Source organism: Toxotes jaculatrix, chromosome 22, assembly GCF_017976425.1.
Source record: "Toxotes jaculatrix isolate fToxJac2 chromosome 22, fToxJac2.pri, whole genome shotgun sequence".
In the NCBI taxonomy this organism is placed as follows: Eukaryota; Metazoa; Chordata; class Actinopteri; family Toxotidae; genus Toxotes; species Toxotes jaculatrix.
In genome coordinates, this window is record NC_054415.1 from 12,613,645 (window position 1) to 12,637,972 (window position 24,328).

Here is a 24,328-nt window from a genome sequence, read left to right on the forward strand (position 1 = left end):
ATCTGTCTGCATGTCACCACATCTGGCAATAATGAAGGCAAATTAGCTACAAAATTCAGAGTGTCTGGTAATGAGATAAGACCATGGCATGCTCAGTTCATTTTCTTGGCTCAGTCTCTGGGGTGTGGAGAGCAGCGGTGGCCCGAGGAGCTGACCCTGAATCAGTGTCTGACTGCCACTGTGAACTAGACGGGATCAGAAAATCAAGATAATACGCTGATCTGAGACCAGGCGGTAGGCTGATTCCATCACTCGTCTGCCAGTCATTGGTGGTCTGGAGGACTAGTCAACTTCCTGTCTCATTTCACTGGACGCAGAATCAAAGAGGGGAAATTATTCTGCAATCTGGCTGCTGCCCCCCCCCCCCCCCCCCCCCGGCTGGAAATATGACAGTTGTCGCTGACTGCAGACTCAGCAGCAGACGCCTGGATCCACAATGACTTTTAAAAGTGGAAACCTTCTGAGCCTCAGTCGCTTGTTAGGTCACAAATTGTTTTTTGGTTGCAGTAATTTCAGAGGCTTTCTTAAAGGAGTAAATAAACATTTCTGGGGGGAATTACATCCACCCACTTAATTGTAACATGCATAGTTTAGTGAAGTGTAAAACCTTTGCGTTCAAGAAGGACTCGCATATTGTTGACAAGGTTTGAATCCACCAGACCAGTTGCTAAACTTTGAAAGGAGAAGAAACTTTATTCCCACTCCATTAAGTGACCTTGAGCAAAGCAGTTCAAGGCAAAATCCCCCAGATCCTCTTGTGCTGTTTAACAATTTTCAATTTTGAGTTTTTCAACACAATCCAGGAGTAATTTTGTAGTGAAATGTAGCACCTTAACTGCTTTCCCTCAACATATCTGACTTAGCCCTTCTTCTGCCAGAGATTTTCCTCATGATGTCCACTGACAACTTCTATAAAACAGGTTTGCTCATGTTGTATTCAGCTTGTAAATGACTGTAGTGTTAGTGAGTGTCTAGCTGCCAAGAGCAAGAGTCACAGTTATCTTGCAACAGCTTTGCATTCTGGTTTAGTGTCTATAGTGTGGGGGTTTATTTTGTATTTTATTTTTCCACTAAAAGATGCCCTTGGTCTTTGATTGAGTCACTTGTAGAGAGGAACCAAAGAGAATTCTCATCTGCCACAGCTCCCTTCTGTGGACCCTTCTGTTCTGGTCTGACATCTGTTTATGCACATCTCACATGCATCACCAGCTTATCATACATCATTTTGCCCACACAAAGCTCTGAAAACTTACTTTCAAACAATACGTGTCAGTCCTATAAATATCACCACATTGTGTTCGACTAGAAGTGCAATTAGAATCCACAGTTTATCATCTATCACTCCCAGGCCCCACTTATCCATCTTGGAGGGTCAGGTTTGTTAGACATGGTTTCTGCTCTAACCTCACACAACTCCGTGCTGAGATAAGGTTATTAGGCAGAAGTGGACTGGTCCTTGAATGTTGCCTCAGCAGTGGCGGCAGCAGCTGTTTCCCAGGTGTTTGGATGTGTGTGGCTCCACCATCTTGTCTTAATCGCAGCCTCCTCAAAGAACTGGCAAGACTTCCAACAAACCCCCTCATTCCTTTACAGTGGGGTAAAGACATACAAACCAGCACAGCGTAGCCAACAGCCAGGTGTACTTAAACATTAGTCAGCCAGAAGGATGGGAGAAGTAAAACATCCGAGGAAAGCAAGTCTCATCATCAGCATTTCCATACGCCAACTGAGAAGAGTCAGATCCAAACACAGACTTTTAGGGTGTACATGCTTATAACAAAACAAAGTCCATTTTACTGCTTTTCACTCCAGTTCATTTCATGTTGCCAGGTTAAACGCAAGACTGAAACAACCGGCCTTGGATAGGGGATCTGACTATATCCCCTCCAAACTGCTGGCACCACCATCGTGAAGCAGCCATTTCGTAAACACAGCTCCGGTGTGGCAGACAGCGAGCCGCAAGATGCTTTCCAAGTGCAAGTTTCAACAGCTAGCCCGGTGCACAAGCACACCTTTTTCCCCTCATGTTGAAGAGGAGAGGCCTGAAACAACAAACCGCCAGGCGAGAAGGGCTGGGGGATCAGGGAGGGCGGGATGAGTCATCCTGCAAACAGAGAGAGTCTAGTTTGGGCTAAGATTTATCATACCATAATATTCCAGCAGTAATTGAGTGTTTAACATATAGTATATGTAATTATTCGAATCATCATTTAATTTTTAGCATCTTTATGAACAAAATCACTATTAATGACAGTGACTGCAGCTGTAATATCAGTACTGGTGGTTTGTAACAGCATTGGCTGCAGGAGTAATAGTAGTAGTACTATATTTAGGAGTTAGTAGTACAGGTAGAAGGAGTACTAATTGTAATGGTAGAACTGTTAGTTGCAATAACTAATATCAATAATATATATAGTGGCATTAATTAAAGGACAAGTTCTGATTTTTTTTGGCAAGTCTGTCTTAATGCAATGCTGTAACACAAAACTACACTAAACACACAGTAGAACTTAATGGGTGCAGTAATTATTCTTCCTGTCAATACTGGTCCTAATGAGGTTCCAGCCTGCTGTTCTCATTCTGTGCAGAGATGCGGTATAAAGCTGAGCAGAAGATCCAAAAAAAAGAGAGACTAACTTTGGAAAATATTAATTTGGCTAACTCACATTGCCACCATCATGTTGGCTTTAGCTAAACTTTTTGCACAAAAGGAGGACTATGGGTTTTGTTACACATCTCTTCCATACTTTGCACTCGTAGGGGATTACTTCACCGCCTGCATGAACAGGAGGAATGTGACCAATTACTCTTTTGATGTACATATGGGCAGTATTGTATTAAGACATACTTGGAAAAATCTGAAGCAACACTGATCTTAACTATTGCCACTATACCTACTACTACTACTGCTATTAATGCTAATATTGGTACTAGTACTCCTACTACTGATCTCTCAGCTGCTACTACAGCTACTCTTACTTCTGTAGTTGTAGGAGCAGAGGTGGTCCTAGATGTGGTGAACTACTGATTGATGACACACCTGTACTCTCTGTGGTTCTTCTCTAAAAGGCCAGTGTTTACCCTCCACCACCAGCTCCACAGCTTCTAAATATATAACACTCCAATCAATGATAAAGACAGTAACGTCATTGAAGACTCGCAGCACTTTAGTGAATGTAGCAGCACACATTAAGGTGTTTTTTATTGTTTACATATGTGCAAAACATTGCTTCATTCAAAGCTGGAATAACTGGATAGGGCGGGGCGCAAAATACTCATACACAAAAGGTAAGCAAAAATAATGGAATCTGTTTATATACAATTTACAAAATATAATAAACTTTATATAAAACGTATATATTCATCTATATTATTAAACTGAGGCTGTGTCCTTAAAGGACAGCTGTTAATATGCTCCTTATCAATTCTGTAGGAACATCAAATTGTCCATTACATTCACTCGTTGCACATTTGAGGAGTCCTTTATTGCAAAAGTGTCCATTTATTGAGGTAGAAATCTTTATTATTATTAATAATCATTTTTTGGTTGTCCTCTTCATGAAAAACAAACAGGAACTCAGTCATTCAACTAAGTGCTCGTTCTGCGTTGTGGCAAAGGATCAGTCCTGCTGCTGCCAAACGGCTGTTCATAAACGCTGTTGCTCTGCTCTGACGCTGAGTCCTTGGTAAAACTGTTCTCCTCGTGGTCCGAATCAATGTCCGGGGCGACATAAGGGTTCTCATGCAGAGTTATTCCATTATGCGTCACTGATGGCGGGCCAAAGCCTGTGTACAGGTCCTGCTGAGGCCTCCAGGGAGCTTTCCCAAATGTTCCTGAGTGAAAAAAAGTGCAAGACAAAATCAGAAACAAAGCACGGACAAAATCCGGAATGTCAGGAAAACTGATTAACTGAAGACGTACCCATGAAGGTGTTGCAGGGAGAAAGGCACTCATGAGGTCGGCCGTAGTCGTTCATGTCTCCGTCCTCCACGGATGGTCGGCTGTCGCTCTGCTGATGGGAGGGGCCGAGATGGGGATTGGCGCTGGGGAGCTGCATCATGACAGTGGAGGAGCAGAGGTCAAAATGCTCAGATAGGAAGTAGTCCCTCCTTTTAGAGCTGCTCAGGCTGCCACTGTAGGAGTCAATGTAGACGGGCTTTTGGTCCATGGAACAGCCTGAAAGGAAAAAAAAGAAACTGTGAGTTTATACTGCGTGAAACACAAATTCCAGCGATAACAGAAGTACTATATATAGGCTTGGGCATAGTGTTCTTTATCAAAAATAGAATAATGATCATGGGAACATTTTCCATTTGACTAAACAAGCTGCACAGACCTGTAAAGACCTCTGAGGGGTCAGTGGAGTACATGTTCTCTCGGCGAAGCAGTGAGCCTATTGGACCTTGATAGTGGCAGAGCAGAGGATCGATGGCCGCCTCCATGTCTGCTTCACTTCCAGTATCCAGCTGACAAAGACCTGTATGGGTGAGCGAATGGCATCATGTATTAAAAATGTGATGGTGCAGAAGGATTTGATTTTAGGACCAATAACAAAAGGCAGGTGTTTTACCGTTCATGTCTTTAGGCTGCAGGTAGAAGCCACTAACTGATGACGGCATGTACTGATGGCTGCTGCCACTCTCTGACGGGATGTAACCGTCCTGTCGGTCAGCCAGTGTGCCCTGGGAGGACAGGTAGCTGGGAATGTCTGCAGGCAGGTTGGTCTCATCTGGAGCACAAGGACATTAAGTTATATCATACACGTTCATTAGCCAATCAACTCCAGCTAAGAAAAGGCATCATGACCTCACCTGTGTTGGTAACACTGCAGTCCTCATTCCGCCGCCGGGTGTGGTAGATAATGACCACCCACACCAGTGACGTGCCCACCACGCAGCACACCACTGCTATGATTACGATTCCCACTGTAGTCCATCCATCGTCTTCCGATCCTGCTCCACCCACAATACCGACTCCCACGCTACCTTGCACGCCAGGGTCACAGTTGGGGTTTGATATGACCGCCAGTCGAACGTTGCCCCTCTCTGTGCCCAGCGCATTGGACATCTCGCAGGTGTATTTCCCAGCGTCGGCCTCGGCCGCGTCAACGATGATGAGGAGCTGATTGGCAGCTGCGAAAAAGTGGCGCTCGGTCACCACCAAGGGGCTGTCGTCTTTGGTCCAGTTCAGCCTTGGGGGAGGGCTGCCGCCTGCAATGCACTGGAGGACGGCGGTTTCACCTTTGGCCACTGTGCGATCCATGAGGGGCCGCAGGAAGGAGGGGGTTTCTGTCAGAGGGATGGAAGCCACAAAAAATAAATTAGTGTGACAAGAAACAAGAGTACATAGGTTTATTCATTCTTCATTCAGTCGCCGCTATGACAGTGACATTTCTTACCTAGAACAGTAAGTGTAGCATTTGCAGAGATGGCTCCAGCTGTGTTCTGAGCTGTGCAACTGTAAACGCCAATATCCTCAGTCTTGACATCCACTATGAAAAAGACGTCATCCTCCGGCATCACATGCATGCGGCGTTCGCGGGCGGCAGGAAAATCTGTACCTCCATCTTTCTGCCAGGCGATCTGAGGGGAAGGGTGACCCACAGCGGCACATTCGAGCCTAGCTGTTGCTCCAGCACGGATACTCAAGTCCATGGGCATCTTGGTGAAGGAAGGGAGCACTGGAAATGGGAAAGATTGTGAATCACTTAAGACTCTGACAGGCACTTTAAGGACAAAGACACATTTAAGGACAAAGACACATCCCAAACAGCTGATTTCTCCCATCCCAAACTTACTGTTGACAGTGAGTCTGGCCTTGGTGGAATAGGATGAACCAAAGTGGTTGGAGATGACACACTGGTATTTTCCCTCACTGGAGAACTCCACGTTACGTAGCTGCAAGGTGGTCGTGTACTCCGTCACTTCCGTCTCGCCTCCAGCTCCTCCTTGCACTCGCAGGTGGGCCTGGTTGTGGATCTCTGCGTCGTTCAGGACCTCGTTGTCTTTCTTCCAGGCGAAGGTCATGGGTGAGTCGCTGGAGCTGGCCGCCGAGCACACAAATGTCACATTGCTGCCCTTGAGGGCCGACTGCGTCTCCGGCTGAACGGTGATTTGAGGCTTTGGGAAATCATCTGGGCAACAGGAGGGAACATTTTAAATTGCCAAACAGTCTGAAAGTCCATATTCTACAATGTCAGTCACTGTGTTCAGGTCTACATGTCTGTTTTGTTTGGAAATTCGGGGCAGATGAGGCTCTAAGAGGGGAAAAACTGAACTGTATTATTTCATACTTAATCCTCTCTGACAGTGACCAGGAAAGCAAAAAATTTAACTTAGTAAATTTCCATAATATTCCCTCCATGAGACTCATTAGTTCGTCAACGAGTCCATGAGGAAAATACTGAACAATCTGGGTCAGTTTGTAAATGGAAAACCTGTCTTGGATAAATGGCTGTTTTTGAGGCATTACGATGAGTGTGTGTGTGTGTGTGTGCGTGTGTGTAAAGGTGTTACACTAAGTGAATGCATCACTCACCACACACAAACTCGTCCTGGCTGACGGCAAACACGCTCCTGCCCTTCAGCATCTGCGGGTGGGCGCAGCTGGCATTGACCAAGGGCAGGAAGGTTTGTTCTGCCACCCAGACGGGAAGCCACTTCAGCTGGCAGTCGCACAGCAGGCTGGAGGTATTCAGACGCCTGCCAGGGGAGAAGATACCAGAAGCATTTAATTCTCTCTGCAGTAACATCATGTCAGATAGCTGGTTGTCTGTGATTTCTGGCACAGTTTGTTAGAAGTTAAAATGTAGCTTAGATGTAGACAAGAGTGGAACAAAGTGTATTTCGGATTTTTTTTTTTTTTTTGTATGCAAATGATATACAGGCCACGTGTTTTTTCCTGTCAGACAATATGATTTCAGTGAATTCTCTCATTTCTGTATGGTAAATGCAAAGTTGCAAGCAGCAGCCAGTAAGCTGAGCAGAGCACAAAACAAGTGGAAACATGGGGAAACAACTAGCCTGAGTAAGCGTAAAACAATTTATGGTTTTTAAGGGGGGGCTGTTTCTACATCTCACTCTTGGCAAGAAAGTGAATATGTAAAACTGTTCCTTCAAAAGTAGATGACAGTGGCAACAATTTATGGAAGTTATATGCATTTCTTAATATGGATTTATATGCAAACTATTTTTTTTACTGGAAAATCTTTAAATACAAATTAGAAACAGCATACACTTGTACAGAATTTTACAATCTCCTCAGTTACTATAACCCACCAGCTTTCCCATGAAATCACTATTCCCATGTGAACAGTGCTGGAAGCAATACATCAGTAAAGTGCATGCAATTTGTCTAACACACAATCCATTAAGTCAATGTAATTTTGAGAAAATGTAAAGATTCCTTAGCATTGCTTGTTACTGGAAACTATCCTTTAATGGAAGGAGACAAAGGAAACTGTGAAACCATCATTAACACTGAGGTAAGTGCTGTTTGGTGCTGACTTTCTCATCAGACCATAATGAGTTTCACCTGGTGCTCTGCCCCACATCAGCACTACCACACACTAACTCAAACTGGTCCTCAATCAGGATCACACTTACAGCTCCTGCAGGTTCTTCATCTGAGAAAAGGCGTTCGCTTGAACAGACATGATGGCGTTATTACTCAAATCTCTGTGGAGTAAAGAGAGAAGAAATTAGGACTGGTGTGATCCTCTCAGCTTTTTCTGCCAAGATCAGCCGTATGGAGTGAAGGCTGCAAAAACTTCAGTCGAGAGAAGAAAAAGAAGGTCTGGGCTCCAGAACAATAAAACTCTGGGCAGCAGTTTGTTGTGTTAATCAAGAGAGGCCGTCTCTGGGCTGCTTTGAGCTCTGGCAAAGGCTGGGAAAAAACTCTAATTAGAATCAAATGCAGCTGTTGTACACTCACTCACACACACACACACAGCCCTCTCCACTTGCCTGGGTGATCGATATAGTCTGGCACACATGTAAAGATACTAATGGCAGAGTTTTTTCTTGGTTCCACATCAAAGCGGAGGAATGGGAGAAGACAGTTTGGGTGTATGGCTCTAACAAACAGTCTCTGTGTCTCAGCGTGATTCACCCCGCTTAGTTTACAGCTCGGACTTTTGGAAACAATCAGTGAAACACGAGGCCGACTCACAGGTGCTGCAGCGCGTCCAGGCCGGAGAAAGACTTCTTGGTCACTGAGCGGATCTGGTTCCCCTGCAGAAATCTGGGAAAAGGACAAATGTCTGATCAGTTTCAAAGATAACTTTTACTCATTGACCTTACTTTGTTCATGTGTTTCATTAAGTCAAATATGATGGACATGAACTCACAGTTTCTTCAGATTATCCAAAGCAGAGAAAGGTCCATTCATGTCCTCGATGGTCCAGGATATTTCATTATTTTGGAGATCCCTTTGAGAGGAAACAAAGACAGACCGCATTGTAAAAAAAAAAATCCACACCCAGAAAACAACTGCGTTTGCGATGTTAATAAAACTTTATGCGGCTTTACGTTTCGTGTGAGGGGGGAAAACATTTGAGACGTTAAAATTATATTCAAGGCGGCTCCATGCCTTACAGGAAGTTCCTTCTTGGCCTTTGCGGCACTTTTAAAAGTCTGTGATGGCTTTTCTGTGCTGCATAGGAAAAAAAAGTTTTACAAGGAAATGCTGCAATATAACATGTGTGCTGCATTTTAAATGTAATTTGTGGGGATAAATATACGGCATGCAATTCAAACATGTATGTGAGTCACCCTCAAATGAAATGTTGCTACAGATCCTCCATCCACCATTAAATACATCATGAATATGACATATTAAACTATGTATTCATCTGTGGAAAGAGTTTCTTGGTAAACCCCCCTACTCTTGGTTAACTCATATCAAACTACCTCATTCACTGTTTCTGCTTTAGGTTTTTAGGTTTAAAACCTGTAAAAATTAACCTAGTTATGATGTTAAGTTTTACGGTTAGTAAACTGGCTCCTGGTCTAGCTTCTGCTACTCTGGGGGCAGAAACTGGTCTCTCTGTGTTTTCTTTAACGGATTACTCCCTGTGGCTCTACAAACAAAAACCTTGCACTTTGATTTCGAGGGAATGACACCAAAGGCTGATGATAACTGTTGATGTTCACTGAACATGTTTTGCTATCAAACTCAAACTGTGGCTGCTGGGAAAAATACAGAGACATTTATCTTGCTATCCACACGGAGAAAAACACACCAAACTACTAAACGTACAGTGTTAGAATCAAAAAGCCAAGAATGTCCCGTAGAAATTGCCTCCTTTGATCCCTCAGCTGCTCTAATGCTTTCAAACAGTTATTTTCCTCCTCGGCATGCCTGGTTATGGCTGATTGAGATTGAGGAAGGGTGTGTGTATGTGTGTGTGTGGGAGGGGGGTGGTGGGTTTGAAGCCCTGAAGCAATCCGTGTCCACCTAGCTGCACACCTGCCCTACGGTGACCTCAGCAGCACAGCTCACATTTGGTTCCAGTTAAAACAATCCCAACCAGGGGAAATGTTACCAAGCCTCTCTGTGGGAAAGGGGGGATGGGTGAATATGGATGTGGGAGAGGAGGGGGGTGGATTGTATGGAGGAAGGGGAAAGATGGGGGTTGGGGGGGGGTTGTTGAGGTCGGGTTGTGCCTCGCAGAGGTTTTTTTATGTGTGTGGAGAGACCTCAACACACTAATCTATTTCACATCCCCAAAACAAATCAGGCAGGATATTTCCACTCAGGCAGGGGATTGATGGTGAAGGTGGGTTTAAAGAAGCTGGGAGGGGCAACAGAGGAGCCTGCGGAGTACTAATGGATTTGTAGGTACATTTGATGTTAATGTTAGCTAGAACGCTGACAGCTCAAAGCAGTCTCTAAGAAGAAAAAGAAGTCAACAAGTCAAGTCAACATTATGGGAAGACTTTGTTTGGTATGGTTTTGTTTTAGCTTAAGTGTGAACAGTGTCCTAACGAACTGAATGGCACTTTGTATTACAAGGCTGAATTGAACTTACAGCATCTGCAGGTTGGAGAGGCCACGGAAAGCTCCGTCAGCGATGAAGCTCACACGGTTGTTTCCGATGTGGAGCTCGTCCAGCAGGCTGAGGCCTACAAAGCTGGATTCCTCCAGTCTGGACAGATGGTTGGAGGAGAGGTTGCTGTAGGATAAAAACACAACAACATTAGAATAGTGCCTGAGAAGCCCGGACAGCACACGACCACAAACAGTGAGCACCTTGGGTTAATAACTTGCAGCATCACCCTGTTTAGACGTGATACAGTTTGCCAAGTTTCTCAACTTTCTGCTCTTTCCAAAAGATGTACTTTGCCTCCAGAACCCCTCCAAACTATTTCCAAATTCACTGATTTAATCTAAAGGTTCTGGTGTAAAATGTTATTTATATAGATTGATGTCTTATCTCTGTTCTATGATTCTACAACCAAGGAGTGTGGTTTTCAGGAACCAATGACAAATCCATTACAAAGAAGGACAGAAGATACACAGCTTTTTGCGGTCTACGTTTATGAAATCACCAAACTTAAATGTCTGGGAAAAGTAAAAAAAAAATCCTTATATTTCAAGACTAGAGTTATCTACAATCTGTAACTGTGATTTCATTTTATGATAACCTTTATTCTGAGAAAATCAACTTTTGCAACAAAACAGAAATTGTGAAACAAACAATTCTGAGCAGCCAGTGTTTTAAGTAAACTCTGATGAGAACACATCAGATAGCTGGGCACGTTCCCAGCCGACAGGCGGCTTGTTTACTCTCAGGTTCATGCGATAAGAGCGAGAGAAACGGGGGGGGAAAAGAACAACAACCTATCTGTGAAAAAAAAAAATGCTCCAGACACTGCAAACACTGAGCTGACCGCTGCTGTAAACAACAGCCACAACAAAGGAAATTCAATCTGCTTCCAGGAATGTGTGCTGATGGGTGGGAAATCAAGTCTGAAGTCTGGGGGTAATGTAGTATTTTCACAAGGAAAGAAACTGCAACTAATAATGGAATTTCCAATAGGAAAAATAAATGGGACTTCCGGAGGCCCATGTTTTGGCTCAAGTGACAGCAGAGCAGAAAAGAGGCAAAGGGGTGTGTAATATTTTGGCAGTGCTTTAATGTTGGCACCGACTGGCACAGCATAAGAGACACTGCTTTGTCTGTGTGTGTGTTTGTGTGTGTGTGTGTGTATCTGTGTGTGTATGTGGGGACTGGCGACGGGAGGAACTGGAGTGTGAGGAAGGGCAGGCGGGAGTCGAGAGAGGAGGAGAGGGCGACACAGAGAAGTGTTGGGAGTTCAGAATGTGAATGGAAAGTGAGGAGGGAATAACGAGAGGGAGGAGGGAAAGAGAGGGTGCAGAGGGAGGGGGAAAGAAAAAAAAAGAAAAAGAGGTGGACTCACAGCTCGCTGAGTTTCTGGCAGAACTCCCAGGCGTCAGGTCGGATCCTGCTGATGGCGTTGTGGCTGAGGTGGAGCTGCTGCAGAGTCAGCAGGCCGTACAGCCAGCCCTTACTCACCTCCGTCAGGTTGTTGTAGTCCAGCTGCCTGCAGGCCCCCCACACACATACGCACAAAATTAGACTTTAAGCTACATTTGGAAGAACAGAACTCGATGCACATCACTTGTAAAGTTCCTTACAGGACTTCCATGTTGCTGAGGCCCCAGAAGGCTCCGTCCATCAGGCGGCTGAGCCCGTTTCTCTGCATCCTCAGGGAGCGAAGAGCATGCAGACCGTGGAACGTTAGGCCCTCCACCCTGCGGACCCGGTTCCTGCTCAACTCTCTGAAACACACACATAAAAGTTGCTGCTAGAACTTGGAAAGAATCAAGATCATGGCGTAAGATGCAAAAACAGATTTCTGTAGGAATCATATTGTGCAAACGCAGCAAGCTTACAGATGCTGGAGGTTGGGCAGCTGGAAGATCTTGGCTGGGATGGTGGAGAGGCGGTTGCGGTTGAGCCGGAGAACCTGCAGGCTGCTGGACAGGTTGGTGAAGCAGCCCGTCTCCAGCGATGAGATCCGATTGTTGTTGAGGAACCTGAGACAGGAAGATTTAAAAGTTAGTTTTAAAATGTAAACATAGAGGTGGTTTCCAGCATACTTTCCAGGAATAACATATTTTACTGATGCTACAAAAATGCTAAGATATATGAGATATGATAAAAGTACTGGTTTGTTATGGTGTCCCTGCACATGATTAAAACCACTAATACAGAATATTCTGTTTTAGATTTCACATTCTCCTTCAGATGCACAAGTAACCAATTAAAAGTGCACAAGCAGAAGTGTTGACACTCACAGGTTCTTGAGGGGCAGAGCGGGGAAGGAGTTGGCCTTTATGTCCACGATGTTGTTGTTGCTGAGGTCGAGTGTTTCCAGAGCGAGGAAGGGTCTGAGCTGCTCCACAGAGATCCTGGTGATCCTGTTGTTTGCTCTGAAAATACAGACAGCATCGCTCCAATAAATGACAAAAATACTGTTTATTTGACTAGCGGCGCACACCAGTTTCATGTTTCCAGATATGCAAACAGTCAAGTCCCACAATTAGCCTGCGGAATTAAAAAATGACAAACTCTCACGCGCTTGTAAAGCTAAAACTTACCACCCAATGTGAAACTTTGTCAGAGCTTTTTTTTTTTTTTTGGCTGATGCTGCACGCATATTTCCCAAATTGTTTGGTATGATCAGTGCCGCTGCTCTTCACACTAAGTCCAAACAACCTTTCGGTTTAGAGATGTGTTATTTTGTTTATAAGGTAATTACTAACAAGGTATTTAAAAACGTAACCTGCCAATTACTTGGCTGATGAATACCATTCCCTCAGTGAAAGCATGCCTCGGCAGAGGCCAGCAATTTCCTGAGCTGCACGCCTCCTAAATTGCAGTGCAGGGACTGCTTAGTTATAAACAGAGTCTGTACAGTGCCCTCTTTGTGTATGAGACTCGGCAGTGGAGAGAGAGAGTTGGGAGAGTTGGGGAGAGTTGGGGGGTGGGGGTGGGGGTGGGGTGGTGGGGGCAGGAATTCCCTCCAACGCACCAGACTACAGACCTCGTTTTCAGTATTCATTCCGATGATTACAGTCCCCCCCCTCCAGCTACACCTTACTGACCAGAGACATGTTAGCTTTTCTGATTCATTTTCCAACAGAGCTTGAAAAAAAAAAAACCCTGCGGACAGTTTTATAATGTAGGTTTAATTTGGGATGTGGTGTCATTAATATTTAATTGTTGGATTCTGTCAGTCAACTGACCCCCGGTGCAGACTGCTTCAAGAGAGTGGCAGCTGTCACGAGCGGAGCTGAAACGATTAGTCAATCAACAATTAATCAACTATTCAGATTGATTAATTGTTTACTTAATTTTTCAAGCAAAAAAATTAAAGTTTTTTTAACACTCGGGATTCAAATCAGGTGTTATGACCTGTCTATTCACACCCAGCCAGCCCTGAGCTCTCACTGACTCTGCTGTTTAATCTAATCTTGATCTCAGATTTTATATCCTCTCCGTCCACCTGAGGCTGAGAGACAGCGTGGCACCACACTGCTGTGAAACTGAGATGTCTCACCTATTCAAAACACTGTGTGGTAACAATGAGACAAGTCTGACCTATTTTCCACACGTGTTCGACTGCTTGTGCATATATTTTCACATAGAAACGGGGTTCTCCATCTGGAATGGAGAACTCTGCAGCGTGTTTAGGTCATCATCCGATTCAAACATACAGGAGAGAAGATTCACCAGTCAACACGGATCCAAGATGGACGGCAGCCCGCAGAGTTTGGCGGGACTGTGGGGAAATGCTGGAATAAAACCCGCCAGAGCATGTCTCTGTGCTTAGGGCTTGAGTCAAACTTGGTTATGTGCCAGGGACAGACAGTAGACGGGGTGGGGGGGGGGGGATTGGGGGCTGGCGGAGAGGGGGTGAGGGCAGAAACTACATAATGCATCAAACTTCCCCAGATTACATGACTTTGACATTTTAAGATGCACCGAAACAGCAGAATGAATTTGAATATAATCAAATCATTGCTGGATTAAATCTTTATATTTTTATATGGAGTTTGGTGTAGTTACAGGCCTGTGCTTAATGATAAGGCCAAAGCCAATGTGAAACTTCATTTGTTTCTGCAAAACCTTTGTTTCTTCATCATTTTGAAAATATAAAATGGCTGACACATTTTTATAAGAGCTCAAAACGTCACAAATGCTCAAAAATTGTTTAGGAAAAACTACATTGGCTCATCGTTGACAATAAAAACGGCACAGTCAAATCTTTTGTTTGGAGATTTGCAGAGGGCTTTCCACGCTCCACAGCCCCCAGGTCCCAAACAAAAGCGCTGCACACCACCTGTATCTCAGTTTTCATGTTCCCCTGACTGGTCGCTGAGAGAAGGAGGGCCGCCCGGTGAGAAAGAACCAGTCTTTCCAGTTTCTCTCAGAGGGGAAAGTAGAGCGGGGCTGGAGAGGGGCTGGTGAACGCTTCCTGCCTTGGAACGAGGAGATGGACCCGAAGTTTGTCAGCTGGAGGGTATCAGAAATCTGGCCAAGTAATTATTCTCTAATCAGCCCTCTCAGATTCATTAGAGTTTTTTTGCAGTAAGAAATATTTCCCATAATGCACCTTTAAAAATAAAGTCAACCATTAATTATGTGTAACTGCATGGTCAGACAGTTGAAAGAACTGGGGCCTACGTACCTACATATAGCAACCCCTACTGTTTTCCCTTCTCATCCCAACATCTGCACTGCCACTCAGTGAGTGCTCCTCTGTCTTCTCAACAATATAGAGGAACAAACGCAGCATTGTACACTTTAATTACGCCACACTTCAAATTTGTCCGTCCAGTTTGCTCTCAGATAACGCGATTATAGAGCCATTACCACTGTGGTTGCGTGGCTCTGCTGCAGTTAGTGGAAGTCGATAAAGGGCCAAGCATGTGTCAATAACAGCCAGAGGCATTGATGAAATATGTACTCATTATTTAACTCAGGCAAAGAGCAGACAGACACTAAATAAAGCCTTTTTTTATAACAAGCCTGTTACACCTACATGATGAGGGTTTCACACAGACACATTTACACACTGAGAAGTTGTGTTGTGTGAAATCCTGAGGTCCTGCGTTGTTTTGTGTTATTGTTGTGCACTGAGCAGCAACTAATTCTTTTAATGGGGGAAGTTCTTTAAATGGAAAGTTGCTTTTTATAAAACGGTCTTGCTTGTAGAGTAATGTGTGTGTGTGTGTGGTGGTGGTGCTTTTGTGTGTGTGGTATTTCCTATTGGAAAAAGAACAGAGTTTTGAGAAGCCATCTGATGACTCCCCCTCTCTGCAGTGGCGCCTGTAATGAAAACCAGGGCTGCGTTTGCTGTTGAGACGCCATATTAAACCCTGCACGTATCTCACTCAAATGGCTGATCATCTTAACACGTCGGTACCCCGTCAGAGAGGACAGAAGCATGGATCGCATTCATGTGTGAACTGAAGGACCATTACGTACAAAGAGAGAGCGTATCACGAGTATTTCTATTTGTCTAAAATACTGTTTTCTGTTGATGAACCTTTATGTAGGTGGCGCTCTTCTCTGTGTCTCTTCATCTTAGGTGGTTATTCCTGCTCATGCTAACTACCTGTTTCTTCTCCTACTTCTTCACAGGACAACAAATGCTGGTAGCTGTCATAGGCTTGAATGTAATGAAGAAAACATTGGTTGATTAATGGATCGACTGAAAATTAGAGTTAGTTTAAGAAATATGAAGCAAAAATGCTAAAGTTTTCCTGGTTTCATGGATCTACAACGTGAGAATTTGCTGCTTGTCTCTGTTGTGTATTATATTGTGTATCAAACTGAATATCTTTGGCTTTTATATCGTTGGCTGGACAACACAGATGTAAAGAAATCACCTTGGATTTCTGGAAATAGTGAAAATACTTTTTAGACAAAACACTAAATTGATTAATCAAAAAACAACCAGCTGATAATAACAATTTTCATTAGTTGCAGCCCTTAGTTAAATCCCTACTGGACACATGTTTATTATAAAAAGGTCATGGATTATTACCATAATCGCTACTGTTTTGGTTTGTAATTCTCATCTTCAACAAGGTTTCCGTTTCCACAGACATACCAAGCGGTTCACCTCCTCATACACCTAATCAGACCTGGAATCTCCAGGTCATTTGTTGAACCCCCCTGAACACAGGCAGAGGGATTTAGCAGCGGTGGAGTTTACCCCCTCTATAAATTCCTGGGAAATTGTTCAATTAATTAAGATGATCACGACTCAATTACTACCAGCTGCAGGGTTATTGCCGTTTGTTTTTACTCTGAGCTGCGAGGTCAAAGAAGTCGGCGAGAGCTGCCGCTATGTCTGACTGGCTGTTTGAATAAGTGGTATTCGATACCCTGAGGTCTTTTTTTTTTCTTTTCCCTTACTACCCTCCCAGCTTGGAGAAACTGAAGGAGGGAGAGAAATTCTGGAAAAATGTTCCACTGGAGAGAGAAATCACACTACGCCACCTAATCTGAAGAAAGAGGGCAGCAGCCAACACCATCAGAGCGAGGGAGAGTGAGAGCAAGTGTGAATTTCAGTTTCTTCTTCCTCTTTTCTGTGTGTGCTCTTTTTCTTCACACTGCTTTTCTCTCATTTCAAACACAGTGTGTTCCTGACTTCAGCAGCTGACAAGGGTTTAATGTTCAAATTCGATCATTGTTACTCTAAAGGGTGAGCGTTCACTTCGTTCTTGTAAGGACAGAAAAGGCTTCACAGAAAGTACAATGTTTTTCCTTTTACTCAATTTAAAACTGCTGTTATTTCAATATATTGTGACATTTACATTAACTGCTCACTGTTAGGTAAACTGCTGAGCATCCATTATATAGAGAGTGAGAAGACGAGGGTGATGTTGGACCTCATGTAGTACGGAGCTATGGTTGAGGCCATGTTCCAGGGGGAGAATGTTTAAAATCAAACTAACTGGTGTGCAAAAGATTGTAATTTGATTTACTGTCCACATGCTGGGTGCATATTTCCGTTTCCTGTGTTTGTGGAATAGATCCTGTGGACGTTTGGCAACTTAACAAAGTGTTTTTGGCTCCTAAACCAAACCGCTAATGAAAACTGAAAATAATAATAAAGAAAACAAGAAAATTAGTTAACTAAGTAAATAAAATGGGATTTGGACGTCTGCTAGATGAAAGCCCTGTGTTTGACCCACTCATCCACCAAAATGTCTCAAAACTGTGTATGTACTTTGTCACTCTTTATAAAATGTCACCTGACGAAACATAGAAGTACACACGCACAAACAGTACATCAGTCAACAAGCTCCATTCTTAACATGTTCTCTGCAACAGACATATCTTGTACTCAAGTACGAGTAAGTAGCTAATGTAAATTTGCATTATCTATGATATAAACTATTTACTCGGTGCCTTTTTCACTGAGCATTAGTGTTACTTAGCCTAATAAATGTAGTTCATTAACTCTGCGTTTCATGTTATTCTGTAACTACACGTCCTCTGCTCAGTAAAAAATTCAATCTGGAGTGTGTTAGGGCACAGTTAGCATGGATGACACAACTTTCAGTAAACCAAACTGAACACAATCCTCAAATCAAATGAAGAAATTATGGTTTGGAGAAAGTCTGGAATTTCAAAACTGAATCTGTGCACGAACTCTGCACTTTGTTCCAGAGCTGCTCAAGGGTACTTGGACAGCATAGATAGCAGCTGTGGAAGACGAGCCTGTGACCTCTTTCTAACCATGAAAGGAACAATGCAGCCATTCACCACAGGTGTTTTTTTTATGTGTAACAAATAATGAAGAAAATATTATATTTTTTTAGCTACCATGTGCGGCAGGAAAAGTTGCACAGATCACCCTTGAATAATGCACTGAAATATGAGAGCTTGCTCTGCTGAAACTTATAGCTGGAGGTGACACTCCTGAGCTGAACGTGCAAACAAATTGTCAGTGGCTGATGGCTGCAGGCCCTGCGGCTGCCACAGAGCGTCGTGTCAGGGCTTGATGAGGAATACGCCCCATCTAGCCAGGAGTCAGATCCATTCTTCCACAGTAACTTCACATCGCTTGGTTTTGGAGAGGCACGCCACAGAAAACAAACAAAATTGCTGAGGTTTCACACACTAATATCTGGTGTTGTTCTGAGAGCACATATTGTACAACAATATTCCAAAGGATCTTCTGGGTAAAGACTGATTGGGATGAAATGTGACAAGGCAAATGCTTTTTGTTCCATCTGTCAGCAGGAGCGCACTCAAACTCACAGCATTAGAACAGTATAGCATTTTAAATATTATTAAATGACTTCTTGAGGTGACAGACTGAGATATTGTCAGATTTTTAGGTATTGAGAGAAACTGTCTTTTGTCCAGACTGACCACCATTTCTTTCCTGGCCCCACAAAGGGCCACACAGAACCATGTAATCCCTCCCACTGAAGCTAAAACAGAAAAATCCCCAAATTTGGGTTTTTGTCATTTTACATGACAGATTTTCTTTCTTTCCGGCGTCACGTCACTGCCTCCAGGTTAAAAATACACCAACACAAGCAAAAGCCACCCAAAAAAAAAAACTTTTCCATTTCTGTTGATGGCATTTGTCTTCGAACACATGACCCGTCTGGGGCTGGCTGCCATGTCTCTGACTTCCCCGTCTGGGAACCGGCTCAGCCAAAAAGTTTTGCTCTCCAGAGGGAATGGAGGGGGAGGAACCACTTCCCAGCTCACTACTTTAACCAGCAATGACAACCCTGGCAGAGGATTACCATCCAGACCGGGCAGAGACTCTCAGAGGAGTCCAGAGAGGTGTTAATAAGAATTAAGAAGGGTTTTAACTTACAGAACCAGCGTTGAGATGTTTGAAGCATAAGGGCCCAGGTCAGGTATTGCCTCCAGTTCATTGTGGTTCAGCTTTCTGTATACAATGAGAACAAGAAATAGTAAAAAGAAAGGTTTGGAACATGTAGGACTGTTTTTTTAAGATCCCGTCTTTGCTCTTGAAAGCACTGAGAACACAGGGAATACTTACATTTCACTTAGATGTTGTAGTTTGGAAAACAAAGTGCTGTCAAGCACCTGCAATTTGTTATGGCTCAGGTCCCTGTGAAAGTTTAAAAAAAAGGAAAAAGTAAGGGAAAAGTATACACCATGGACCATATTTTTCAATTGCTGCAGTCTTCCATTTGGGTCTACGCAGCAAACATAATTACATACAAATTCTCTGTGTTATTGTGCCTTAACACTGTGAACAAGAGGAAGTGGATCAAAGGAAAGTCACTGTAATTAAACTGCAAGGTTTAGAGAAACGTCGCAAGATCGATGGTGGTGAAATGAAACGGCACGGTCAGAAAAATAAGCAAGGGTTAGATTTATTACTGACACACTGACACAAACAGAAAACTCGAAAGAAAACCGAACGCAGACAGATCCTGTCACCTAAAGCCACCCTTAAGTCCAACGTCATTTTTAACAAACCCTTTAAAAAGTCATTTGACTGGTTCTAATTTTAGCTGATCTGCTCTCTAAGACTGGGCGGGACTGTTTCAAACTCCATATAACATCAGGATGAACCTCTGAAGTCAAAGTGCTATTCTTTAAAATCTTCCTGAGAAACATCAGGGCCCGTCTCAGACTGTACTGATTCTGCGTGAGTAAAATCTGAAAGTAACAAAAAAAAAAAGTTCCAAAACAAACTGCTTCCACATTCAAGCCCAAAAAAGGCTATTTTGGGGTTTTAAGTTAAAGGTCTGGTGTTGGCTTTCCGTCCCTTCTTTATAACACAGAGGAAGAACGACGGTGCCAGAACAGCTCACTCTTCGTATCCAGGCCTCTGCTAAGAAGCAAAGCCAAAACAGACAAGCTGATAAGTTTTTGAGAGGCGAGATTCTTTTGCGCTGAAAGGAGGCCAGAACCTGGAGGGGTGGAGTGGAGTGGAGGATTAAAGTGCAGGAGTCCAGGGTCAGTCCTGACCATCCTGGTCCTGGCCTCTTTCCTGGTGTCTGTGTTCTTAATATTTACAAACCCTAAAAACCAAATCTAACACTATTAAAGCATATTTTTATTTATACTGATATAGCACTTCATGCATTTGAAGTCCAGGACTTCAGACCACTAACAGTGTCTGTATTGATTGTTATTGCCTGTTTTAGTCTTGTGTAGTACTTGATTAGCTTTGGTCTATGTCTTGATTTTGTCTGAATTGGATCTGGGCCTGACTCAGACTGAATTCTGGTCTTGGACTCAACTGAAGCAGTCTTGGCTGCAGCTCACTGAGGGGTGAGACTCTTGTTTTTGCTGCCTGTTTTGAAAAAGAGCCTGAAAACCAGCTCAAGGAGTCTGGCAAGCGGAGCCTCGTGCGCCATAAAGTGGTGGAGTTATTGACGCTGCTGCGCACGATCAACGCTGTGGTGCCAGACACTATTTTACACCCCCCTACCCACCCACCAACCCACCACCCCCTCCTCCTCCTTACCTCCCTCATCTGGAATCCATCAAGGAGCTCTGGGAGGAGGGGAAGAACCTAACAACTGGTAATGTATTCACAATGCCGGGAAAAGCGAGAGGGACGCCTTTCATACATCTGAAACACCCCTGTCGAATTTTCTGGGGCCTGTTTTTGTTCTTTGGTGGAAAGTTTCATGAACCACTCAACCAGAGTTTTACTTGCCTCGCTAAAGCTACCCCCCTCCCTCCCCCCTCCCTGCATGCAGCTGTGTGCTGTTGTTGTTGTTGTAATTCCAGCGCTGGGGGCCATATGGGAAAGGTGTCCTATCATACTCCCTAGATAAACCCTGAGTAGCCCTGACACTTCCACTTCCCTCACAAAGCAGTCTCTGAGCAGAGCAAGATAACGCACAGTGCTGCGTACAGGCTTCAGCCTGTATCTGCTGCTCCGGTGAAAACACACTGCACGACATTCTTATCAGGGACTGAAAAGAGAATGAATGAGCCACTCTTTAGTCTACAAGAGCTGTCATTAATGCTTGATAACAAAGGACGTGGCAGCAGATTTCAAATTAAGTTCCTTTTCTTGTATTTTTCACTGAGCATTAATGTTGCTTCATCCAATTAATGTAGTTCTTTAGCTACAAAAACCATCAAATTTCTCTGATAAATGTTTGTAAAACCACCAGGAAGTCAGACATCCCACTGAAAGAAACCAGTCATTCTGTGACTCAAAGGTTTCTATTTTTTAAAGTATAATGTATTTTGCTATTGACGCACATTTTGTTTTTAAGCTGAAACTACTTCCATATCTCATTCTTAAACCCTAAAAGTGTGAAGGAATTAAATCTTTAGCCTGTTCCCCCCCAACAACCTCCCTGATATTCATAGCTTAATCCTACTCCTTCGTGTTCCTCTTTTTTTTCCCTCCCTCCTACTTTCTCCTTCCCCCTTTTCTTTCTGCGAGTTTGCTTCGAACTAATCCTACACGCTCCTCCTTAATCAGTACCATCGCTGGCACCGGAGTTGCTAATTCAGCAGAAATAATGGGGTGCTGGAAAACAAAGGGTCGGGTGGTTTAAGGGGTTTAAGATGTGCTGGAGAGCCACTCGTAAATTAGCATGCCAGAGTGAAAAGAATTTTTCCCCCCATGTGGAACTTTTTTTTTTTTTTCATTTTCTTTGGAAGGCCGGCCTTGGTTATGAGGCTCAGGCTGGGTCTGTTTTCTCTGGCAACATCAAGTTTCCAGAGCAGCACATTTTAGAAAGAGAAAAACTAAATTCAACAGCAGGGCAACAGCTTCGACCAGGCACTGAATCAAGCTCTATAGCTTATAACACAGGACAATAAAAAAACAAGTACTCCAGCTTAACACAGGGCAATAAAAATCCAGTAAGAATAATTATCTGTAAAGTAGAACACACTGAGGAACATGCCATTAAAGTTGTGTTTGGTATTTCAGCTCCAGCAGGCTTCGGGCCCAGGCTCAGCCTCGTTTCAACTTACGGAGCCAGTAGACAAACAGGAGAGTAATGGAGATATTGCTTTAGGAAACAGTCCAGTGCTGCACACAGGCTGCATCTGATTTATGCTTTTATGGCTTTGAAGGCCGTAAGGTCTGTGAAATTGAAATCTGAGGACTGAACCAACACTATAATGCACTGAGTTCAATCACTGCGAATGCAACTGTGGCTATAACCACACTGTCAAAGCATTCTGAACATTACGGGCGGCCTTTAGTTGCAATTGTATGTCGCCTTCAGTGGGGAAACCTGATAGGAAATTGGAGTTTACGAACCACTAATAGTGTTGTTATTACTAGCACCATTGCTTACTGCTACCACACAACTACTTCTACCCTTCAATTTCAATAGAATACCTGCACTGGGGGCATTTGTTAGTAATTATTTACACTTTAATAAAGAGGTTTAGAGGTGCTGACAACAGCACATTGATGTGTAAAAACACACTGAAAGCCTGGTCGTGCCTCCCTGCTGCTCCTCACAATCCTGCTGCTGCTGCTGCTGCAAGGACCAATACAATAAATAAAAACCTATTGAGAGGTATAACTGACTGGGTGTTAAGCAGGATTAGTGAAGCAAGATAAGCTTTTCAGTCAGAGACTCCTGAGGTGAACTTTCTCTAACTTCAGGTGAAGCAGAAAAGCTCTGCAGAGAATTTACTGACTGAACCAGATTTTAGTTGTTGTTGTTGTTTTTTTTTTAATATCTCCAATTAAATCAAAAGCAAAATTCAATCAAGTGTTTTCCCTCTGCAGTACCAGATGCTTCATGTGGTTTACAACCCATTCCATTTTCACTACAACAGGAATGTGGATCATCCCATCCGTGCTGAGGGAAAAGTGTGAACCAAACTTTATTTTTTTTAATTCCACAGCGCAGATATTCATATAAATCTATGATCAGATTATAGATGTTCACGACAGTTATAAGGTACACAAAGGCTCTTTAAACTGGACTCACAGTTGAACTGTCCATTCCGGGATCGTGTCTGGAATTTGGCCCCTTTTCAGCCGACTGCAGTCCACAAGCTCCCCAAAACACGCGCAGGGAGGGGGACACGTCCTTGTGTGAACACCAGATCCACGCTGAAGAGTCAGAAAGAGCAGAAAAACCACGGCAATCCTTGCAAAACCGTGAGGCTGCGTAGAGGAGCACATCTTGTGTGTGTGTGTGTGCGTCTGTGTCTGGCCACACAAGAAAACACCCCAGTTTAGTTTTATCTTCAGCTGAAGCGCAAACCAATCCAAAGTGAGAAGTCACCAAAAAAGAAAAAAAGAAAAATCTCCAAATCTGGTTCGGTTTATCAGCACAGTCGATCATTAAATCCAATCCCTTGTTGTTGTGAGGATCGTAGGTGGGAAATAAAAAAGAAAAACGTTGTTCTGAAACTTGCCCATTCCTGTGGAGAAACTTTTCTGCCGTGCGCCGCGCTGCCGCTGCTGCTGCTGTTGGCGCAACTTGTGCTGTGCAGGATCCCCACAGCGTGAGCACACACCAGAGGTATGTGGAGGGAGGGACCACAGGGGTGCATGGGAAATGTAGGCCATGCTGGTTTTTTGGACTACTCGGGTTAGTTTTAGAAAAAAAAAAAAGCTTTATTTCAAACTGAGATGTTTCTCTTTTGAAATTAATTTCAGATTTATTAAGACCCAGTGTGTGTTTGGTTTGTTGTTCTTACTTTCAGTGTGAATTTATTGGAACTTTACAAGTGGTGTAAATAATGAAGCTGTGTAACACCTGCAGAAAAATAATAACCACATAACCACACATTTTAAAGTAGTTAAAATGATCTTTGTCTAACACCAGGAATTGGTTGTAGCCTAATTCATGACTACAGTGAGACCGACTTTCACCTTGTTCTAGGACACAAAACAACCTCATTCACCTTCAGTGTAAAGTCACTAACAGAGGTTTTAATTGACATTCTCCACTTGAAAGCCAAATGATATTTTCTCATTTGCAATTTAAGGGGTGCTCTTTTTTTTTGTTTCATTTCCACATTAAAAGGGCCCTTCATGGGATATTCATGTCCTGGCAGATGTGTCAGGTTCCCCTCAGGCAAAGTGTTCAACAGTTTCCTGTTGACCAAGGTCATACTTTCACCCTCTGCTGGCACTTCCTCTTCTCAGCAAGGACACAAGCTCATTAATCTGCTGACACGCAGATGAAAGTCTGACCGATCTTGATGGTAAGTGAATAAAAAATAAATATCAGCGAGTCGCTCTGTATGCTGTGCTTGCTTAAAAGATGCAAAACATACTTTGATTAGACACAGAAGAGGTAAAACAAAAGGAAAAAAAAAACCTTGCACCCACT

General features: G+C 43.5%; 1 protein-coding gene across 1 annotated transcript; it reads right to left on the reverse strand.

Moving 5' to 3' along the window:
* Positions 1-3,181: 3,181 nt before the first annotated feature.
* Positions 3,182-23,457, reverse strand: lrig3 (leucine-rich repeats and immunoglobulin-like domains 3). Its single transcript, XM_041030402.1, has 19 exons — positions 22,973-23,457; positions 19,075-19,146; positions 18,886-18,960; positions 12,326-12,460; positions 11,921-12,064; positions 11,663-11,806; positions 11,425-11,568; positions 10,032-10,175; positions 8,349-8,429; positions 8,171-8,242; positions 7,606-7,677; positions 6,539-6,702; positions 5,799-6,134; positions 5,400-5,681; positions 4,813-5,289; positions 4,572-4,730; positions 4,338-4,478; positions 3,923-4,177; positions 3,182-3,834 (listed from the first exon to the last, which is right to left on the reverse strand). The coding sequence occupies exons 1-19, from the start codon at positions 23,167-23,169 to the stop codon at positions 3,590-3,592; spliced, it is 3,339 nt and encodes a 1,112-aa protein (XP_040886336.1). The 5' UTR covers positions 23,170-23,457; the 3' UTR covers positions 3,182-3,589.
* Positions 23,458-24,328: the final 871 nt, after the last annotated feature.

Bases quoted from the DNA above. Each gene is read 5' to 3' on its own strand.
- lrig3 (XM_041030402.1), bottom strand. From the start codon at position 23,169: ATGTGCTCCTCTACGCAGCCTCACGGTTTTGCAAGGATTGCCGTGGTT. The intron at 18,961-19,074 runs GTAAGTATTCCC...CATTGTATACAG, and splicing joins CTACAACATCTAAGTGAAAT to AAAGCTGAACCACAATGAAC. The intron at 8,243-8,348 runs GTGAGTTCATGT...TCCTTTTCCCAG, and splicing joins TTGGATAATCTGAAGAAACT to ATTTCTGCAGGGGAACCAGA.